This window comes from Mus caroli, unplaced genomic scaffold (assembly GCF_978045245.1).
Source record: "Mus caroli unplaced genomic scaffold, Mus_caroli_1 scaffold_17, whole genome shotgun sequence".
NCBI classification, from domain to species: Eukaryota; Metazoa; Chordata; class Mammalia; order Rodentia; family Muridae; genus Mus; species Mus caroli.
This window is the reverse complement of record NW_028227272.1, coordinates 32,499,313-32,519,315: the sequence shown is the minus strand read 5'-3', so window position 1 is coordinate 32,519,315 and position 20,003 is coordinate 32,499,313. Positions and strand designations below refer to the sequence as shown.

Here is a 20,003-nt window from a genome sequence, read left to right as displayed (position 1 = left end):
ATAACCTTGCCTCAGAAAAGGAGGAGTGGGGTGGGATAATGGCTACAACATTTGTGGTGCTTTAGTCAGTTTCTTCTGGCTGTAACAAAACACATGAGTCAGTTAACTTAAGAGGAAGAAAGGTTTATTTTGGCTCAGGGTTTCCAAGGTTTGAGTGCATGATCTCTGGGTCCTGTTTCTTGGGCACAGTCTGTCACAGGGACAGCTTGTTGGACAGGCTTGTATACTTTGTGGCAGGTGTGGAGCAGAGAAGGAGCCTGAGTCCCAGTATTCTCAGACCTTACTGCAGTTGGGAACCAAGCTTTGTATACTTGGGCCTCTGAGTAGCATTCCAAATCCAAGCTATAGCAGGGAGCATAAATTTGTGTGGCAGACAGTCATTTGGCAGGCAAGGTTACTGCTCTCCCCTGACTCGTGCGGCGTTCGCCGTATCACCAGTGTCCTGCTGTTTCACTTGGCCCGAGCACATGAAGTCTCTGCCTCCCCGTGAAAGGGCTTCTGGGGGAATCGCAGGCCTGCAGGTTAACAGAGGAAGATGGATCAGCCACCATGGCGCTTTGCAGTTGGTCACACTCGGTGGCTGGAAGGGAAAAGTGAACCCACTGGCCTTGAGGCTCTTCTTCTTAGCGCTATAGGGAATGGGAGAGAGCGCCAGACATGTCTCTGTTGGTGTTCCCGTTGTCAGGTGTAGAGAAGAATACAAGATCTATGTTCACACACTGGGCAGGCCCTGCATCTGCCCTCTTACACTTAGCCAGAGGTGAATCCTTTAAACTGCTTTGAAGCTCAGTTTTTATGTATCAAATGTGGGGGTGGCTCCACTTCCCACAGCAGTGGTTTATAGCAAGAACACATACATATCCTTTTGGGGTTAGGGGAGGTCCTGGAACCCAGGGCCTCACCCTTGCTAGACTGCTCTGTCACTCAGCTCTGAATCCCACCCTGCGTCCTACAAGCACGGCAGATAGAACCGCGTCTCTGAATGCTTAGTTTTGCTGCCTGTCAGATACCCTGATGCTTCTGATCCATGTCATTTGAAAAAGATGCAGGTGTTGTCGTCGTCCCCTGGATTGATTTTTGCGACTGCTTCTGAGTGGGGACCAGAAGGCTGCAAACGTGGATTTAGACTCATTGTTGGAGGACAGACTGTGTTAATGTGTTGAAAGCATGGCTGTGTACTGTGGGTCAGCAGCACTTGAGTTGTTTATTTTTTTTTTCTCTTATCAATTAGAGAAGCTTTAAGGTATGAATGGGTTTCCAGAGTGGGAATTCATCTCCTCCTCCCCCTCCTCCTCGCTTGCTCCTCCTCCCTCTGCTCCTCCTTCCCCTGCTCTCTAATTCTGTGTTTCTACCAGTTCATCCTTGTTAGCAGGCCTGGCACACTGGGCTGGCAGTCACCCAAAGCCCTCTTGGCCCTAGAAGAGGTTTTTCCAAAACATTAAAAGCCTCAGGGACTTACGTCTTGGTTAAATGCACTGCAGTTGCAATTTCAGGATAAGCAAACCTGTTTTATAGGCTCCTGGATCAATTGTCCAGCCCCCTGACTTGTCCCTTGTTGACAGCCACATTTGTGCTGTGCGGAATACAGGGAGAAACTATTCCGTTCAGTCCTTAGTATAAGGAAGCAAAAACCGGGCTGAGAATTCGTTAGCAGAAATGCTGGGGTCAGAAGCGCTTTGGATGTCTAATTTATTTAGAATGTTTGGGTATACCTGATGAGGGCTTGGTGATGGGTTCTGGTTCTGAAGATCATTTCCCTTTCAAATGCATCTTGTACGTTTCTCCTGAAGGTAATTTTATGGAATTATTTTTTATCATATGTGCATTTGGACCAGGTATCACATGTAGTCATCACATGTAGTCAGGTGTAGGATTGTCCACTTACCATGTTGCCACTCTGACGGTTTTGTGTTTGGACCCAAGCACGGTGGCACACATCTGTAATCCCTGCCATTCACTCCCTAATAAACAATGTGGCCACCTTTGTGTTTACAGAACAGGGAGTGACTGCCTTGTGGCTCTTCTTTGCTCCACCCTGGGTGCTGGGTTCCTTCAGAACTGGGTCTGAATTAGGGATCATTTGTGTAACCCTGAGCAAGTACTGTAGCTGAAATGCTGAGTTCCTCCTAAGCAAGTGCTGTGGCTGAAATGCTGAGTACCTCCTAAGCAAGTGCTGTAGCTGAAATGCTGAGTACCTCCTAAAGGCCCACGTGGAGGTCAGAAGAGGGCGCTGGGTTCCCTGAAATTGGGGTTGAGGAAGCTTATGAGTGCTGAGAATCGAACCTTGGTTCTCTGCAAGAGCAGCAGCAAGTGCTCTTAACTATTAAGCTATAACCCCAGCCCTCCTCCTACCTGTCTGTCTCCTAGCACTCAGGAAGCAGAGGCAGGTGGATTTCTGTGAGTTTGAGGCCAGCCTGGTAAACAGAGCTAGTTCTAGGACAGATACATAGAAACCCTGTCTGAAAAACAAACAAACTATATAGATATAGATATGTACATCTATATGTCTATATTGATATAGACATTTGAGGTGCTAGGATTATAGATAGGTCCCCATATCTATATAGATATCTATAGATATATGATCTAGATATAGATATCTATATAGACTATATCTATATAAATATCTATAGATATCTATAGATCTGATCTAGATCATTTATCTATAGATATCTATATAGACTATATCTAGATCTAGATTAGATATCTACCTATATCTATATAGACTATGTCTATATAGATACAGACTTAGATAGATATAGATCACCACCTAGCTCCCGTGGGTGCATGAGTGGCACACACCAGAGGCCTGTGTTTGTGTGTCCGCCCTCCCCCCATGCATCCCTCCGCCTACCACCTCCCTTCAGAGACCCATCGTGCTTAGTTGTGTTTGAAGCCTGCTGGATAAACAATGACATCAGAGACTGATGATGTGTCCCCAGACCTACTCTGCGGTCTGGCCTCCTGACTTAAGAGCGGTGCTCTGCCGCGTGGTCGGTGGCAAGTGTTTAGGGATCATCCTTTGAAGGAGTGTGTTCCTTATGCTTAAAAGTTAGTGTGATGTTGTATTAGCCCTTTTTATAAGAATTTGCTAGGTATGTGTTACATGCAGGGTATTTGCTGTCCTCCTCTTTGTGGTAGCTGTCGATGAGACCCAGGGCCTTGTACATGCTAGGCCAGTTCTCTACCACAGGGCTACATTCCAAGTCCCGTTTTAAAAATTCTACATACCAGTTCTTGCAAAGAAAACAGACAGACAATAACAAAACCCCTACAACTAAAAGCAAAACCAACCAACCTCCCTACAAACAGAACTGAAAACCCCTGGCCCCTGAAGTGGTGAAGTAGCCAGCTCGTAGCACAAGAGCAGAAAGGACAGGCAAGCGCTGGGCAGATGTGGGAAAATACCGTTGTCATTGCATAGCAGAAGACCATGGGGAGTGATGAGTGGCGTTTGGGCCATTTCTTACAGCCATCTCTATTTTTCTTTTCTTTGACTGAGCAGTTTTTGTTGGGGGTGGGGGGCTTGCACTTCTGGAGATTGAACCCAGGGGGACATGTTAGGTAAATTCCTTACCACTGACTTACATTCCGGCCCCAGTCAGTACTTCTGTTGTTCTTTGATTGGTGTGTGTGTGTGTGTTTGTATTTTAGAATGTGGATATTCACATGTGTATATGGGTGTGAACACGTGTGTGTCTTGTGTGTGTGGCCTCCTGATGTTGGTGTCAAGCATCTTCCTCCATACATCTCCACCTGAACCCAGATCTCACTAAGTTGGCTAGTTTTTTTTTGGCCATCTTGCTCCTGGGATCAAATCTCTGCCTCTGGAATGCTAGGATTATAGATGGGCCCCCACATCTGCCTGGCATTAACATGGGAGCTGGGGATTTGAACTCCTGTCTCCACATTTACACAAGCGTTTTACCACTGAGCTATCTGTCTCCATTGTGCCAGTGCCCTGACCCCACCAGGTATTTTGTTGTCTGTCTGTCTGTCTTTCAAGTGGAAATAGTGCTGGAGTTACAGAAAGGTTGCATGAAGGACGGACACAGGATTCTCACACAGCCTTTATTAAGGAGGCTTGAGTACATTTAGTCACACAGTTCCACTCCTCTTCTACATGTATAGAGTACATACAATGTTCCTAGCTCCAAGTGCTTCAGTCACGGGACACAGCGGAATTTCAGTCCTCCTGAACAGCCTTTCCCAGAACTAACTAATTCCTGTCATTAAGCAAAGGCTGTGTTTCCTATGACACAGGGATATTATCTTACCTCACACAATGCAGTGATTAAAATCAGGAAAGAGAACGGATGGCTCTAAGTGTGCACTGGGGAATGGGTCCAGGAACCCTGCTGATATGAAAGTCCACAAGCACTGGGATCCCTAAGACTAGCACAGTGTTTACATGTGTGTAATCCTCTGTGCTCTCTGGTTCTAGCTTGCCTGAGAAGCCTTTACACTGCAGATGTTGTGTGAATAGTCAGGGTGTTGGGTCTGTGGGGAGAACGGTCATTCTGCAGGTCATTCCAGGTGAACTCTCGAGCAAGTCTGATCTGAAGTTGATGGAGTCTGCAGGTGCATCGGCGGCACATTTGTAGGGCCAGCTCTGGACCCCAGTCGGAGACCAGTGTGCTCAGCCAGCCTTCAGCTCCCTGTGCAGGGGAGACTTTACTTGTTGCCTTTGTGACCTTGACTTTTGTTGTTGTTGTTTTTTGAATTTTTGTAGTGAGATTCATCTGGCTTATTTTTTTTTTTTCTTTGAGACAGGGTTTTTCTGTGTAGCCCTGGCTGTCCTGGAACTCACTCTGTAGACCAGGCTGGCCTCGAACTCAAGAGATATCCGCCTGCCTCTGCCTCCCAAGTGCTGGGATTGAAGATGTGCACCACCACTGCCCTGCTCATCTGGCTTTTTAAAGGATCTCCAATGGCTACAAAGTAGTGAAAACATAAGAAAAAATACAAGTTTTCTGCAGCTTGAGATTTTTGTTTGTTCATTACGTTTTAAAATAACATTTAAAATTACTTTCAGTTATTTGGTGTGTGTGTGTGTGTGTGTGCTCGAGTGCATGTGTGCATGTGTCATGTGTTTGTGTGGAAGTCAGAGGATAACACCCAGAGTCGGTTCTCTTCTCCCACCATGTAGGTTCTGAGTTCTGAACTTAGATCATCAGGCTTGGCAGCAAGCTCCTTTACCTACTTAGCCATCTCGCTGACCCTGTTTATTTCTTTTTGTTTTTTGGATCTTGTTCTGACTACTAACTCTCAGTCCTCCTGCCTCAGCCTCCCAAGTGGTGGGATTACAGATGTGTGCCACCACACCTAAGCTACAATTTGAGGTTTGATGTTTCCATTCAGTGTATCCTAGTGAGAGGCCATTGCCCCACTCTGCCCCATTACCAGTGATGTTACAGTTGGTCCCTACTTAACTAAGGAACTTTGTCATGGTTCACCCACTGTAAAGTTAGATTGGGAGACGCTGCGAGATATTCCCATAATATAGCCAAATGGTGGTAATTATTTTTTTTCTCTTAATTTAGAAATCAAACATTCTTATTCTGCCGAGTTACAAAGTAGAGAAAGAAGCATGCGGCTATCCAAGGGCAAACTACTTAGGTGCATTTTGTTCCCTGCCCGTCTCTTCTGACTGTCAGTATATTTGCTTGGAGCTGTGGTCATACCGCGAGGATTTCAGTTCTTCTTGTTTTTAAACTTAACCTCCAGGCACAAGCTTTTACATTGTACCATCATTCCTCCGTGCCAGTGGGTGCAGCCAGCCCCCTGTGGCGGGTGTTTAGGTTGTCTGCACAGATTTGACTCTTGTCGATGGGGCTATATGAGTCATATCTGTGCCAGAAGCTCTGCTCACCCCCTCAGGACAGCGCCTCAGAAGTGGAGCCACCAAGTCAGAGGGCACGAGCGCTTTCAAGAGACCCACTACCCCATGCCAAGCAGCTCGCCATAAAAATTGGCTGTTAGGTCCCTGCCAGCACCGTGAGAATCAGGATCCATATTTTAAGAGATTCGCTAATGGTGCCCCAACCCTTTTTTCTCCCTTTTTAGCCGTGGCCCACCAGCAAAGAGTTGTGTGATTAATTTCCTGTGTTCTGAGTTATGAAAGCAGGGGGACTTATTTCCAAAAATAAATCCCAGTGCCAGGGAGCACATTATTTTCCTCAAGCGGCACAGCGCTCCGCATCAGGCTCAGAGCTGACGTCTCACGTCTCAGGAAGAGCCTTCGGGATGAGGGGCGATTTGAGATCACATGTGAGGACTTGGGGTATCTAACCCAGGGTCTTTAGAGGGGATGGTGGTCTTCAGCATGGGCTAGCAATAGATGTCCTGGCAGGGGAGGGGTGTAAACCTCCCCTGGTTAGCATGGTTCGGGTGATGCAGGCAGGCCAGAGGATGTGGACTTCCGGAAGGGGGCTCATGTGGTGAGTTCCCACAGCCCTTTTTTTTTTTTTTGTCTCAGACACCTTGCTTGGAGCCTTGCAAGGGATGAGCTTGCCTTCAGCCTCCAGCAGGACCCCTTACTAGAAAAGGGCCAGATAGGGGGAACTGCAGAGGTCCCAACTGGTGGGTACCTGGATCGGGAGCCCATCCGATCGGAAATGATCAGTGAAAGCCGATAGCCAGGGAATGCACAAGTCGGTGGATCCCTCCAGTCTTCCGATACAAGGTTTGGCGTCCCAGGGGCGTATGAGAGCAGGTGTTGAGAATTTTCTTGTTGAAGCTGCTATTTAATTAGGTGCTTAGACCTATCTGTGTGTGTGCCAGAAGGTCTAGATTGACAGTGCCTCATGAAGACCCTATGGAGATAGCCCTCTGTTGTGTGAGGGAACCAAACATCCTCTAGAATGTTAACTACGAATCTTTAGCAAGTCTGCCCTTTTCATCTTGACAGGGGCTGCTTGAGTTCCGGCTCGCAGGGAGGATGACACTTAGGCAGACTCCTCTCAAGCCAGGCATAGCACTTCAAGGCTGTAGCCGGGCAGTGGTACACTCCTTTAATTCCAGCACTTGGGAGGCAGAGGCAGGCAGATTTCTAAGTTTGAGGCCAGCCTGATCTACAGAGTGAGTTCCAGGACAGCCAGGGCTACACAGAGAAACTCTGTCTCGAAAATCAAATGGCAACAATAACAACAACAAAAAAAAACCCCAAAAAGTTCAAGGCTGAGTTGAGCCTGGCCTATGTGGAGAGTTCCAGCACTGCTAGGGCTACGTCGTTCTTCCTGTGCTTTGTTGCGTCTGCGTGAGCATGTCCGATCCCTAGGAACTGGAGTTACAGACAGTTGTGAGCTGCCATATGGCTGCTGGGACTTGAACTAGGATCCTCTGGAAGAGCAGCCAGTGTTCTTAACCAGAGAGCCATCTCTCCAACTCCAAAGACTCCTTAACAATCACCACATAGTATTACTTAACGCTTACAGCCCATGGGCTGAGATTTAGTCAAATGCTCGCACTTGGTGCAGGGGAATCTGTGAAGCACGGCTCTCATTGCAATGGCCCAGCTGCTGCTTCAGAGGCAACCGTACCTTCTTGGTAGTCATAAGATTAGGTGTGTCTAATACTATACCATTAGGAAGAACTTCAGAAATCCCTTTTATCCCTTCGGTTTCCAGAGAAGGGCACAGACCGAGGAGAGATGACCTACTTACCCATGGTCACTCAGCCGGGAACTGACAAAGTCAGTACCAGCTCCTCCTTGCAGTGTGACTCCACCACCCCTCCCAGGTTTGGCTCTAAGTTCTCAGCGAGCCTGTTCTCTGGCATCCAATTCAGACCCTTGTCTGTCTTACCCCTCAGTCCCTTTCCCACCAGGTTCCTCAGTGTCTAGACTTCCAGATTCTGACATTTCCAAGCTATTTTGAGCAAAATGTGGGGTAAACTAAATTAAACTGGTTTCTTCACAGCTCCCAACACAAGAAGGGAGTCTTCACTCAGGTGACGGAGGGAAAAGGCTTGAGCCCCACCTCCACCCTTCCCCGTAAATGTTAAACTTCTGTCCCCAAATCTCCCTGCTTCTACAAGCAGGGTTTTACATAACTGGCCATTGCTGGCTCTGGAACTCACAGAGGAGGCTGAATTCGTAATGACAGTCACTGCCTGTCATTCCGGGGGGTGGGGAGGGTGCTGGCACATGCCCGGAGATAGCCTTTTTATTTTTATTTTTCATTTTTTTCTTTTTTTAGGTGGAGGGTGTAAGGTGATGAGGATTGTTGTCACTGGTGAGCCTCTGGGTGTGTAGATGGTAGCGCTGCTGGTTGGCTCAATGGAGAGGAAGGGGTGTGTGTGTGCTGTGAGGAGGTGGGGAGTGGGGACCGGGCAGGGCAACGTGGAAAGGGAGGCCTGGCACATAGCACAAAGGCCCTGCTGGGAACAAATCAGGGGTTACTGCCGCATGTCAAATGTCTGTACCCTTGAACTTGTGAAGCAGGGTATCAGTGTAAAGTCCTCCTTCCTGGCCATTACTTCTGTTGCTAGGAAGTGGCTCCTTTCCTTTGTGGCCAGTTAGGCTAGAAGCCCTTGAGTGGAGTCATGGATAATTTGAAGCCCTGCCTCTACTGTGTATCTACAACATGTCCTTGGTCATCTAACCTCTGGTGCCCTTCCATCTTCTGTAGGACACAAGTACCCACCTGCTGGGTTACCCTCGCGGTAATTTTGTCACCATGCGCGCACGAAACCTGGCAGGGTTCTAAATGTGCTGTGTGACCTCTACAGCAGGTCGCTATGCAGATGGCTAAACACGCCAGGTTTTCTGGTGCAGAATGTGCGTACGTGTGCATGCCTTCCTGCCTGGACCTGTGGCTCTGCCTGATTGCAGGCGAGGTCTCCGGGAGGAAGAGGAGGTCCCCGGTTGTTGTTGTCCTTGCTCGCTAATCGTACTCAGAGGCAATTAGCACTTGCTATGCGCTCTGTCTGCCAAGTATTGCATTAGGTTCATGTCTTCCTCCTCCCTCATTTAATAATGAGCCAAGCCACCAGGTGAGCATTGATATTATCCTCTGCCCTTCTGGGTTGAGAGATGGCACTCAGCAGTCTAGTAACAAGCCTGAGGTCTTGTAAATGATGGCAACTGGATTCATGCCATGTCTTGTTTGACCCCAGAGTCACTGCTCTTTTCAGGGTGTCTAAAAGATGCCATGGGGCTGAGGATGGAGGGGATGCCCAGAAACAGATGAACTGTGTGGTGGGAGAGAGGCAGCCATGTAGATAGGCGAGCTATTCAGAGACATCCTTCCCTTTACCCCATTTGTCCTAGGATGAGGGTTTCACAGGACCCTGAAGAAAGCCTTTCGTTCACTGAAGGGGAGAGGGGGTAGTGGAAGGGGACTGGTGATTGGGGCAGGGTGATTCTCTGATGATGATGTGGGGTGATCTTTTATGGTACCACCAGCAGAATCGGCGTTGAGGGGAGGGTCTCCTCTGTAGTAGAAAAGGGGACCTTTGTTCTCCATCAGTTTCAACCAGGGAAGTATTTTATGGGTCTCAGTGCAATAGGGGCTGAGCGGCAGTACAGATGGTCAGAGGAGAGTGAGGTGTGAAAAAAGGTCATCTTTCCTCCCCTCTCACTCCTGAGTTCTTGACTGCCAGTGCGAAGACTTGCCAAGCCCAGGAACTAGACTGGTGCTGGCTGGGAAGCTGCTGGCTTTGGGAGCACTCCAATACCGCCTTTTCCTCCCTGGAGCACAGCAGGTTTACCGATAATCTGGGCATCATTAACGCTGCTATTGTGGCTATAACTATATCGTTGTCAGGCAGGCTTGTGGGTTGTGACTTGAGGAGCGGCGTCTGCTGGTCTCTGGGCAAGGTGATCCGGGTTCACTGTAGCTTGTGTCAAGGGAGGGAAGGAGCCTTGCTGGAAAGGGTTAACAGAGGAAGCAGAGGAGAAAATAGACTGTTCAGTGGCTGAAGGAAAGGGGGCCTTAAGGGGTAGGAGGAGGGCTTTCCTCCTGGCTGCCTCTGTGGGTGCTTGTGAGGGCGAGTAAGGACTTGGGGCCCTTTCTTAGAAGTCTTAGCTTATGCCACATCTCCCTATGTTCCCTGTGGTCTGGCCATTCTGGTTGGGTTTCCTCTCTCTGTTAGGCCTCCCGCAGACCCTGAGTCTTATGTGCCCAAGGCACCTGCAGGCTCTCTCTCCTCGGTGGGGACCCTCTAACCAACTCTGCCTTCTTGATGCTTCTTTTATTACCCAGCTCTTGGACTGGCTATAATGCCTCAGTGTCCTGGCTTCCAGTCTTTCCTTTCCCCCAACATGCTTTCTCATAGACTGTGGCAGCCTCCAGGCTTTTCCAACCTTTCCCCACTCTACTCGCCCTGCCTTCCTGTCTCACCCCTGGGTAAGGTCTCACTCCTGTTCCTAACACCATCCTTTTTCCTGGGCTGGGCCCTTCTCCCTGGTCCCCCCTCTGGCTCCAGTTGCCTCACGGCTTATCGTCTAGCCTGGAGGACGTGTGGTGCTCATGGGTGCTTTTTCACATGTCTGTTGGCCACGGTCCCAGAAATCTTAGCCCACTGCCATCTTCTTCAGTCCAGGAAAAAAAGCTGCCTCTGCCATTGGTCCGTCTCCCGTGTTTGGCTGCAGTTCCATCTTTGGAGCTGTTTTAGACTTTCTTTTCTTCCGCCTTCACTTCCTGTGAATGGTCATTGGAGATGGCTGGATGGACCCTTTTCTCTTATGTGCTCAGTCAGCTGGCTGGTCCCTCTATCCCTGCCACCAATTCTGGAGTTCACCAAGATGAGTCTGATGTCCATCCTGCCACTCCCCTGATGACCACTGTCAAGTTCTAGACTGTCAGAGGACCAACTCCCGGCCTTCCTCAGTGTCCATTCTGGATGCTTATTGTGCTGCAGTCTCTCTGGATTTCATGGTTCTTTCCGGACCTCTTAGAGCCACCAAGGGCTCACTTGGTGACATGTTCTCCGAGGGATGGCATCTGTAGGCCCAGTGTGATTTCTTGTGTTTATTAAGCACTCCTGAAGACACTCAGGATATCTTCTCTCCCCCACCCCTTCCAGAGCTCTTAATCTTAAATGGGGATAAGGACCCAGTAAGGCTGCAGACCCTTCACAGAGATGTCTATGCAAGCCTGCTGTTAGGAAGGGCCAGTGCCAGCCCTAGCTTCTCCTTGTGTGGTGGATTTCAGGCAAAGTCAATTTGCTGAGGGTATTTTCAGAGAAGCTTAGAAGTAAACACTGGGCCTGAGGCTTTAGTGGCTGGCTGGAAGGTGGCAGGTTCATCTCAGGTGGCCCTTGGTTGTTGGATGACCTAAGGGACTGTTGGGATTCATATAAAGGAAGCCAGGGTCGGTGGGAGATGGGGATTTCTATGGTTTCAGCTATGGGCGCTGTGTCAGTGAGGCCATATAGCACTTTTGCTGCGTGGCAGGTGCCTGCCAGACCCAGGGAGGTTGATGTGGAAGGGAGGGTCCCTGGCCAGTTATGTTTCCTGATGGTATTGTCTGAGGGAGGAAGGCAAATCAGCAAGTCTCCGTGTTTCTCTCCCACATTGTCCAGTTGTTTTCTCAGTCACTGCTCTGTGTGTGTGTGTGTGTGTGTGTGTGTGTGTGCACTGAGCCATGGACCTTTTATGGCTCAGCTCACAAGCCCGCTTGCAGCAGTGGGATGTCATGTGGTAGTCAACACTGAAGGGACGTTCTCCTGAGCTTTGAAGATGGTCTGCACAAAGCGGCAGCTCCTCAGGCATGGTGAGCAGCGCTGGCAAGGGAAGGAGCCTGCTGACTCCCCCTGGGGAGAAGGCACTCTGATTCTAGTGGCAGATTTCATTGGAACTTGTTAGAGTCTGGTCTTGTCTCTCTCTTCCCCCGTTGATCTGGCGGTGGACATTAGATGTTATGTTACCCGACGTTCTTAGAGTGCTTCGTGACTTTGTAAAGCACCTTTAAGGAGTTGTCCCATGTGTCCTAGCAATGTCCCCAGGGAGCTATCATCATCCCCATGGCACAGGTGAGTCACTGGGCCTCTGAAAGGTTCAGTGCTGTTGCCCAGCACCTTAGCTTTTGAGAGGTGAAGCATAGACATAGGTCAAGACATTGGGAGGCAAAGAGGAGATGGCTTGACTGGTGTGGGGCACATCAGAAATTTAGATTACTTGTTTGCATGGTTCTGGAAGAAATTCAGACTCCTCTCACGGTGGAAGAGGACAGTACATGGTCTCCAGTTGCTTTTGTGCGTGTCTCTTCTCCATCGCCTCTGACCTTCTAGCAGCTGGTGGCTTTGTAGCCTGCTGCAAACACATTGGTGTTCTGTTGCTGAGAAGAGACACCATGACTACCACAGTTCTTCTACAGGATAGAATAAAGCGTTTAACTGGGGCTGGCTTACTGTTCAGGGGTTTAATCCATTATCCTCATGGCAGAATGGATGGTGGGATTCAGACAAACATGGTGCCGGAGAGGTACGGAGAGTTCTACACCCAGATCAGCAGTCGGAGGGAAGAGAGCAGGACACTGGCCCTGGCTTGAGCTTCTGGCATCTCAAAGCCCACCTCCAGTAACACAAGTCCTCCAACAAGGCCACACCTACTCCAAAAGGTCACACCCCCTAATCCCTGTCAAGTAGCATTGAATGACCAAGCTTTCAAACTTATAAGCCTATGAGGGCCATTACTATTCAAATCACCACACCCGCTGACAGCGTCCCGTCCCAGGCCCACCCCTCACCATCATCATGGAAACGCATCCTGCCTCTCTCTCTTTTCTAGGTTCTCTCACCCTCGTTCTTTATTTATTTCTTGTCTCAGAAGAGCGTGGGTTCCCATGACTCTCTGAGAAAAAGTGTGTTGTTGGTACACTTCGCACATGTGAGTTATCTTCAGCTGGTGTGACAAACTCCTCCTGGCTGGCAGGTGGTGTGGCTGGGTGTATGGTGACACTTCTGAGAACTCTGAAGGCTGTGCTCTCCAGACTGCGGTGCAGAGAGCTCTTGCCCCTGGTCTTTCAAGGGTAGAGCTGCCTTTTAGGATCTCCTTTTTTGTCAGCACTGTTCAGGAAGTATTCAGTTGCGGCACCATGTAAGCTGGCCTGGAAGATCTACCTCCTTACTCCTGTGTCCCCCCATCCACTCTGCTTCCAGTCAGCTCTCCCTCATGCCTGCAGAGGCACTGGGCATCTCCAGGCCCCAAGAGCTTGGGGACACTCGGCTTGTTCTTTTGTCTGTCTTGTTTGTTTATTTGTTGTTTTTCAAGACAGGGTTTCTCTGTATAGCCCTGGCTGTCTTGGAACTCACTCTGTAGACCAGGCTGGTCCTCAAACTCAGAGATTTACCTGCCTCTGCCTTCCAAGTGTTGGGACTTAAGGTGTACGATTAGCCAGATCTCTGCAATTGTTCGGCCGAGTGAGAAAAGCTTAGCCTTACACCCATCCATTCCATCCTGGGTGTAAGAGAAAACTTGGGTTCTGTGTATTGGTGCTTCTAGGTGGGATGGAGTTTTCAGACTGTCACGTGTGGCCCTTGCAATCAGACATCACTCTCTTAGAGAGTTCTTGTCAATCTCACTAGAGTACACAGAGGGCGTGGGTAAGGTGGGGACTGGAGTGGGCCAAGCGGGAACTTTAGAGGTAAAGAGGTAGGTGTGGTACTCTGGGAGGGGTTGTTTCACTCCATCTTCCAGCAAGAAACATGTGGTTTCATAAGGCTGGCCTTGTTAACAGTCAGCCATGGAAGGGGGAAGGCTCGGCAGGCCCTACCACTTACTGCTGAATTATTGGTCACTGATAATATTCCAGGAGATGAGTATCAGGGTCTTCAATTTTTTTACCCACTGCCGAGCCTACAAGGATCTGAAGTAAAGCTCTACCTAAACCCATGGCCACAAAGATGCTCTAAGTCAAATTTAGTGGGTCAGGAGATCAAATGAACCAGTGTGAAGAGAGGTTTGTGGGGAGGGAGGGTTGGGTTGGGATGGTAAGGTTACAGGAGACAGTGGGGGTGAGAGAAGTCAGGGGGCATCGTGTACAGGTGTGAAATTATCTAAGAAAATTTTTATGTATAAAAACGTTTTAAATTTCAGGTTACAAAAAGAGCATGTGTTTTTGGGTGGATTGTCTGTGGGCACCCTGGGTGAGAGAGAAGTTAGACTTCATGGGCTTTGGCTGCTTTGGTCTCTAGGTGGTCCTGCCAACATGGCTGTCCTCCACAAAGGTTTCTTCGCTCATTGAGAGAATCTCCGACCCTAAGGACTTGAAGAAACTTCTCAGGACCCGCAATAACGTGCTGGTGCTTTACTCGGAATCCGGTAAGTGGTCCCTCCAGACCTATCAGGGTGCCGTGGGAAGCAGGGGGGAGAGTACCAGAGGGGGCGCTAGTATTCTTCACTCTCCTTGAAGGTGTATTTGGTTATTTGGGGGGTCATATTGCACTTCCTTCTTATGAGCATCCTGTGGGAAGAATCCTTTGGATCCCCAACCTAGCCTGACAGGGAGGAGCCTGTGAGTGCCGGGTGGACACCTTGACTCCCTGCCAGCCACAGGCCCCAGCCCTGCTGGGGCAGGCTCCGTGGGAGCTGCAGATTAACTACCAGGCTGGCCTGTTGCCAATTGAACTGGTCCCAGGTCTGCGGACATTCACCTGAGCAGGTGGTCCTGGTCTTGCCTGACCTCTGGGTGTCCTGCTGTGGGGTGAGATGCAAGACTGACTTTGGAGTAGACTCTCAAATTGAGGCCCAGCCACCTCTCCAGGAAGGAGCAGCCACCTGCCACTCCACTGACCTTGGGCTGGTTGCGACTACACTGGACAGTTTGCTTGGCTCTTGGCAGTGACTTTGGGGAAGGGCAAGTGGCTGGCTGTCACTGTGATTCCAACAGAGTTAAGTGTTTTTGCTGTTCCTGAGGACGCCAAGTTTTCTGTGTCCTGGAGAAGTAGCAGCTAGTGGCTAGGCTCGTTCTGGGCACAGATCCTCTTGGCAACTCATCCGCTACACAGATTCCCATTGGCACTCTGGGCTGATGGATGATTTGGCCGTGTGTCCCTCGAGAAGGCTGTACCCTCTGAGCATTCACGACATATGGCCATTCTTACCCCTTACTGCTCCTGGGGGTCTGGATGCACTTTTACCGAACTATCTCTTGGGAGCCCAGTGTGTGAGCCTACTGTTTTTCTGAAGTAGGGAAACTGAGGCAACGGGAATCTCTGTTGGGGCTTTTCTTGTGTCTGGGCTGGTTGTTAGTGAGAAACTCTTTGGGGTAACCCTCTGGTAAACTGCTGGGTTTTTCTCTCGGACAGTCCCCGTGACTGAGGGAGCCATTATGACTGTCTCATTTGTTCCTTGCCACAAGGGAGGCAGTGCAGACTGTCAGGTAGTCTCCCATTTATAAATGAGGTCACCAGGGATAAGAAGACATGACACGTGAGGCCAGCCACACCTGGTGGCAGAGCCGGTCCCATATGGCATCTCTGCTTCTCATTTCTTCAGATAGAGTCTAGGGGAAAGTGGGCAGCTCTGCAGTCATGGCTTTGGAACCAGCACAGGCCTGAGACAGAAGTCTGGCGGAGTTGGAGAGTGGGAAGTTGGGGTTCATGATGGAGTCGAGGGGTCACAAATGAAGGGAGAGCCTGACCATCACTTTGCTCCTTACCTGACCCCACCTTTGTTCAGTTCATTGGAAGTACAGCCTCTGTGCTGCCTCGGCACACTGGGGCAGGGCCTGGGTAACGGTTCACTTCCTGCATCTTGTCTATGCTTACTGCCCCAGACTCTGGCTTCTGATGGGTTTAGTTTCCCTCCTCCCATCCTTCCAAGCCACTTTTCCCTTCCCATGGTGGGGTTGCTTTATCTGCACCCCCACCCCGCCCTACCCCACTGGTGTGCACAGTGGAACAATGGCCTCCCTGCTTCAGTGGTTTGCTGCCTCCTGCTGCCCTGGCTGGGGTTTCCTGGGAATGCCTCCTCTGAACGACTCTGAGCGTGTTTCTTTAGCAGTGCTTATTGTTCGTATCTGTGAAAGGCTCAGCATGCTTTGTATTCACAGACAGCTCCCGTTTCCACCCTGGAAGAGGAGCGCCTTGGAGGCACATAATTCAGATATCATTTCTGCTTGGCTTTGGGGTGTACCACGGGGTTTGGGGCAAGAGAAGGCAGCAGATTGCTGTTACCAGGATCTGCCTGCTGGGCCCTTTGAGTGAGTTCACAGGCTGGTAAGGAGGACGTGACTGAGAGTCTGCCAGGTACAGGTATCAAACACCAGCTGTAAACACCCTGGCAGTGTTGAAATCCTGATCCAGAAGCTCTGTCCAGACACCTGGACACCCAGACCAAAGAGGGACTCTTGTGCTCACCCCACCCTGCCCATGGTCCAGAGCCCTTGGACACAAACGTTTGATCTTTCTTTCACAGAGGTAGCAGCTGAAAGTCATCTCAAGCTACTGTCTACTGTGGCCCAGGCAGTGAAAGGTCAAGGCACCATCTGCTGGGTGGACTGCGGGTATGTACTGGGGATACAGGGCATACTGGCCGGGCTAGGGGTAAGCTTGGGGCCTCTGGTGGCTGAGGAAGAAGAGAGAGGATGATAGAGAGATCCCTGAGGTCACATGGGGTCCCTTCTGCCTCGCAGAGGGAAGGTTTGGCTCCCTACCCCTGTCTGCCCATTCCATGGACTCCTTTCTCCTCATTTTCCTGAAGCTCTCTCTTTCCTTTATGTCCTGTGTATTGCCTTATCTTCTCAGAGGGTGGTAGGGCAGAGGAAGTCTTCCCTATTGGAAAACAGGAGCCTTGATTCTAGACACGGGTGATTTTCAGGGCCACCCAGTTGGCTCGTGGTAGGTCTGCAGCAATAGCTGTAAGCCGTGAGCTTCATCTCCAGTCCAGGCCCTTCTCAATCCTGCAGTACACTTTGGCCACCAGACTCTGCCGCCGTGGCCCTGAGGCCAGCTCAGGCCTGTGCCGGTTAAGTAAGTTGGTGAACCCTAGGCAAGAGTAACCTTGCTATTCTGAGTCCTAAATTGACTGATGGTCTGCTGCAGGCCGTTTACATCCTCTTTCCGTGCTGTGTTGGTACACACTGAATTTTAAGCTGCAGAGGAGAGAGAGAATAGCACAGGAGAGGCATGTGTGGAGGAGCGTGCATGCATGTGCATGGGTGCATGTGGCTACCTTCATGCCTCCAGATTCATGTCAACAGTGGCTGAGCAGTTGGACCGCTCACTGGGTGGCCACTGAGGTCTCGGCCATTGGTTGACTCCAGTTTATAGTTGGCTTGACAGCACTGCTACCTTTCAGGTGTCTCCATCACCCCCATATGACTAGCAGTGCTCCATGTCACTGGGTAAATGACACAATCTACCAGAGGATACTCTGGAGTTTTCCATACCTGAAGATGACAGTGCTTTTGCCAAGCTGATGGGGCCTTATTGTAGGGCATTCTTAAGAGGCTTACAGGTTCCAGGAGCGAGCGGAAGAGCTTTGATGTAGTGGCTCTTCCTTCCAGGTCTTTCCATTAGCTTTTACCAAGTACTTACTGTGTGCTTTGAGGATTCACAGATGAATAGCTGTGCCTTCTAGGGGCGCAGTACGTGAGGAAAAAGCAGACACACAGGCCAGGGCTTAGGCTGCCAGCCAAGTGAGCAGTGCTATAAAGAGGCTCCATAGCCAAGAGGCAGTCAGTGCACAGGGCCCGGAAAGGTCAAGGAAACCTTTGCAGAGGCAGCGATGTTCCAGGGGCGGGGCAAAGACCCTAGATGATCATGTGCTCATACTGCCCTGGCTTTCCCTGCCAGAGCTCCCTGCAGCCTGGCCCCCAAGGGCTGCCTGTGGGGATGAGCGTCCTGCTTCCAGAGGGGCTATGGAACCTCCACAGCAGGATACCTGAGCTAGTAGGACGGGGTGGGGGTGGGGGTCAGTGAGTAAAGCGAGATCAATTTAGAGATTAGGACAAAATTGTAGTCTGAGTGTCTGGCATTAGCGCCAATGGGAAAATCCTGTGAATTTAATATGCTCGAATTGAACTCTAGGCAGAGGTAGGTTAGGGCTTAGAAAAGGCACCTTGTTCAAGAGGCAGGTCTGGTCCAGTCACTGCCCCTGGTTTATCAGGTTTATCCTTGTAAGAGGAAATACAATCTCAAAGTAGTTTAGCCAAATGGGTAGATTACGGCAAAGCCCGGATATCTGGGTCTGGGCTTGGGGTTAGAGGCAAAGTACTGCCGACCGACTCTTCCCATAACAGCCCAAGGGACAGTGCTCAGGTTCTGATCCCTATTAGCTACCCTGAGTGGTAGGTCTCAGGGACTCTGTTAGACAACAAGAACCCAAGGGATGAGCTGGCTTCTGCCCTTCTGCCTATTCATTCTACCTCCTAGTCCTTAGAATGTACCCTGTGAAGCCGTAAGGCACTCACCACGTGAACTGCATGGGAGCCTAGACATCGCCTTGTCCCGCATGCATCCTGTGTGTGTCTGTGAGTTTGAAGATGAGACCCTCCTGCTCCTGGCAGAAGGGTTTTGAGATGGCTTTCTGGCACTCTCTGCTGAGGAGGGAGGAAGCGGCTTGGAGACTCTGTTCCTCTTTTTGAGTATTGCTCTGAAGCATCAGATGGTCCGCCTAGCCACCCCACAGTAAGTTCTGCTGAGGTTCCCATCTCAGTCTCCCCAGCTAGACTTCTTGCCTTGGCTCTGGAGAAGGAGCCCTCCCTGAAGAGCAATTGGGTGTGGAGTCCATAGCATGCTTTGCTGTGTTCTTTAGAAGTGTAAGGTGAGCTGAACATGTGGTACACACCTGTAATACCCAGTACTCAGGATGCTGAGACAGGAAGAGTGTGAACTGGAGGCCCACTGTGGAGTGGAGTAGATTTTGTATGACTGCAGAGCAGGGGACCTGGCTTCGAGTTCCACTGTGGAACCTCTGCAGATCACCACCTACTTCTGGACCACGTTGTAACCATCCATGAAATGCACAAGAGGAGCTTTCAAATCGTTCTCATCCCGGAATCATCTGGTTCGGAAAGTGCCCAAAGCTGCCAGCTCAGTGTGCTTAGCTCTCTGGTGAGCATGTGCCTTCCAGTGCCAGAGTGTCTGCTCTGTGGGGCCTCCTCTCATTCTGAGTCTCCTCTCCTCTCTGAGGTGCTGAGGTGCTGTCTGTCCTCTGTCCCCTTCTTTCTCTTCCTTTGCACTTTACTCCCAGAGAGGAGCAGAGTCTCTGCTACTCCCGTTCTTTGGGCCTCTTCTCTCCTTCCAAAGATAATTCTGTAACTCTGATTTTTCCTACTCTTCCCTTGCCCTTTACACACACACGCACACGCACACACGCACACTCGCCGATGCTCATGTGCCGATGCTCACGTACTCCTCTGTTGACGTTTCTCCTCGTCCTTGGCCATTACTTGAGCGCATGGATCCGGTCTATGGATTTGTCACTTCTTCCTTCCCCCTCTCCCTCCCGGCTCCTACCTCCACAGCTGCTGGGTAGGCCACAAGTGAGGGTGTTGGTAGTTCCCCGGTGCTCTGGGCCCTGGTGTGGCACTGATGGGGCCTGGTGTGGAACTGCCATCTAGGAGGCTGAACTGGAGCCAGCAACAGACACTAGGCCTGGTACGTTAGTTCCATGGGCAGGCTTTCTCCTCACCTGCTGCCAGCTTCTCTCCCTGGAGTCTTCGGCTACTGCCTAACCACACTCCCTTGCTTCCCCTTTCCCGTCTGCCTGATTTCCCTGAAGCAGTCCCCACATGCAAGGTTGCGGGCCTGCCTGCCAGGGCAGGTGGGATGTATTTGGAAGTCTTACATTTTCTTCTAAGAATTATTTAAAATTCGCATTTCCACCTTCTTGCCTAAGCAGGGCAAATGTTACTTCCCACGGGAGAAAATAGACTCCCATAAGAAGTGTCATGCTTGTTGGTTGTGTGGCTGCAGGTATCTTCTGGCATATGGTGTGCTTTGGGGAAGTACGTTCTGAGGAGCGAAGCCTTAGACTAGTGTTTCTCTGCTTACCTAATGCTGCGACCGTTTAATGCAGATCCTCATGTCGTGGTGACCCCCACCCCCAACCA

General features: G+C 50.2%; 1 protein-coding gene across 3 annotated transcripts in view; it reads left to right on the top strand.

Moving 5' to 3' along the window:
• Pdia5 (protein disulfide isomerase family A member 5) overlaps positions 1-20,003 on the top strand; it is an 85,703-nt gene that overhangs the window by 9,905 nt on the left and 55,795 nt on the right. For 2 of the 3 annotated variants that reach the window (XM_021185452.3, XM_085832288.1), the window contains exons 2-3: positions 14,140-14,266; positions 16,364-16,451. In XM_021185452.3, the coding sequence (XP_021041111.1) occupies positions 14,140-14,266; positions 16,364-16,451 (215 nt within the window). Of the gene's footprint in view, positions 1-14,139; positions 14,267-16,363; positions 16,452-18,817; positions 19,003-20,003 lie in introns of those variants that run through there. The other variant, XM_029470301.2, reaches the window with a different exon arrangement.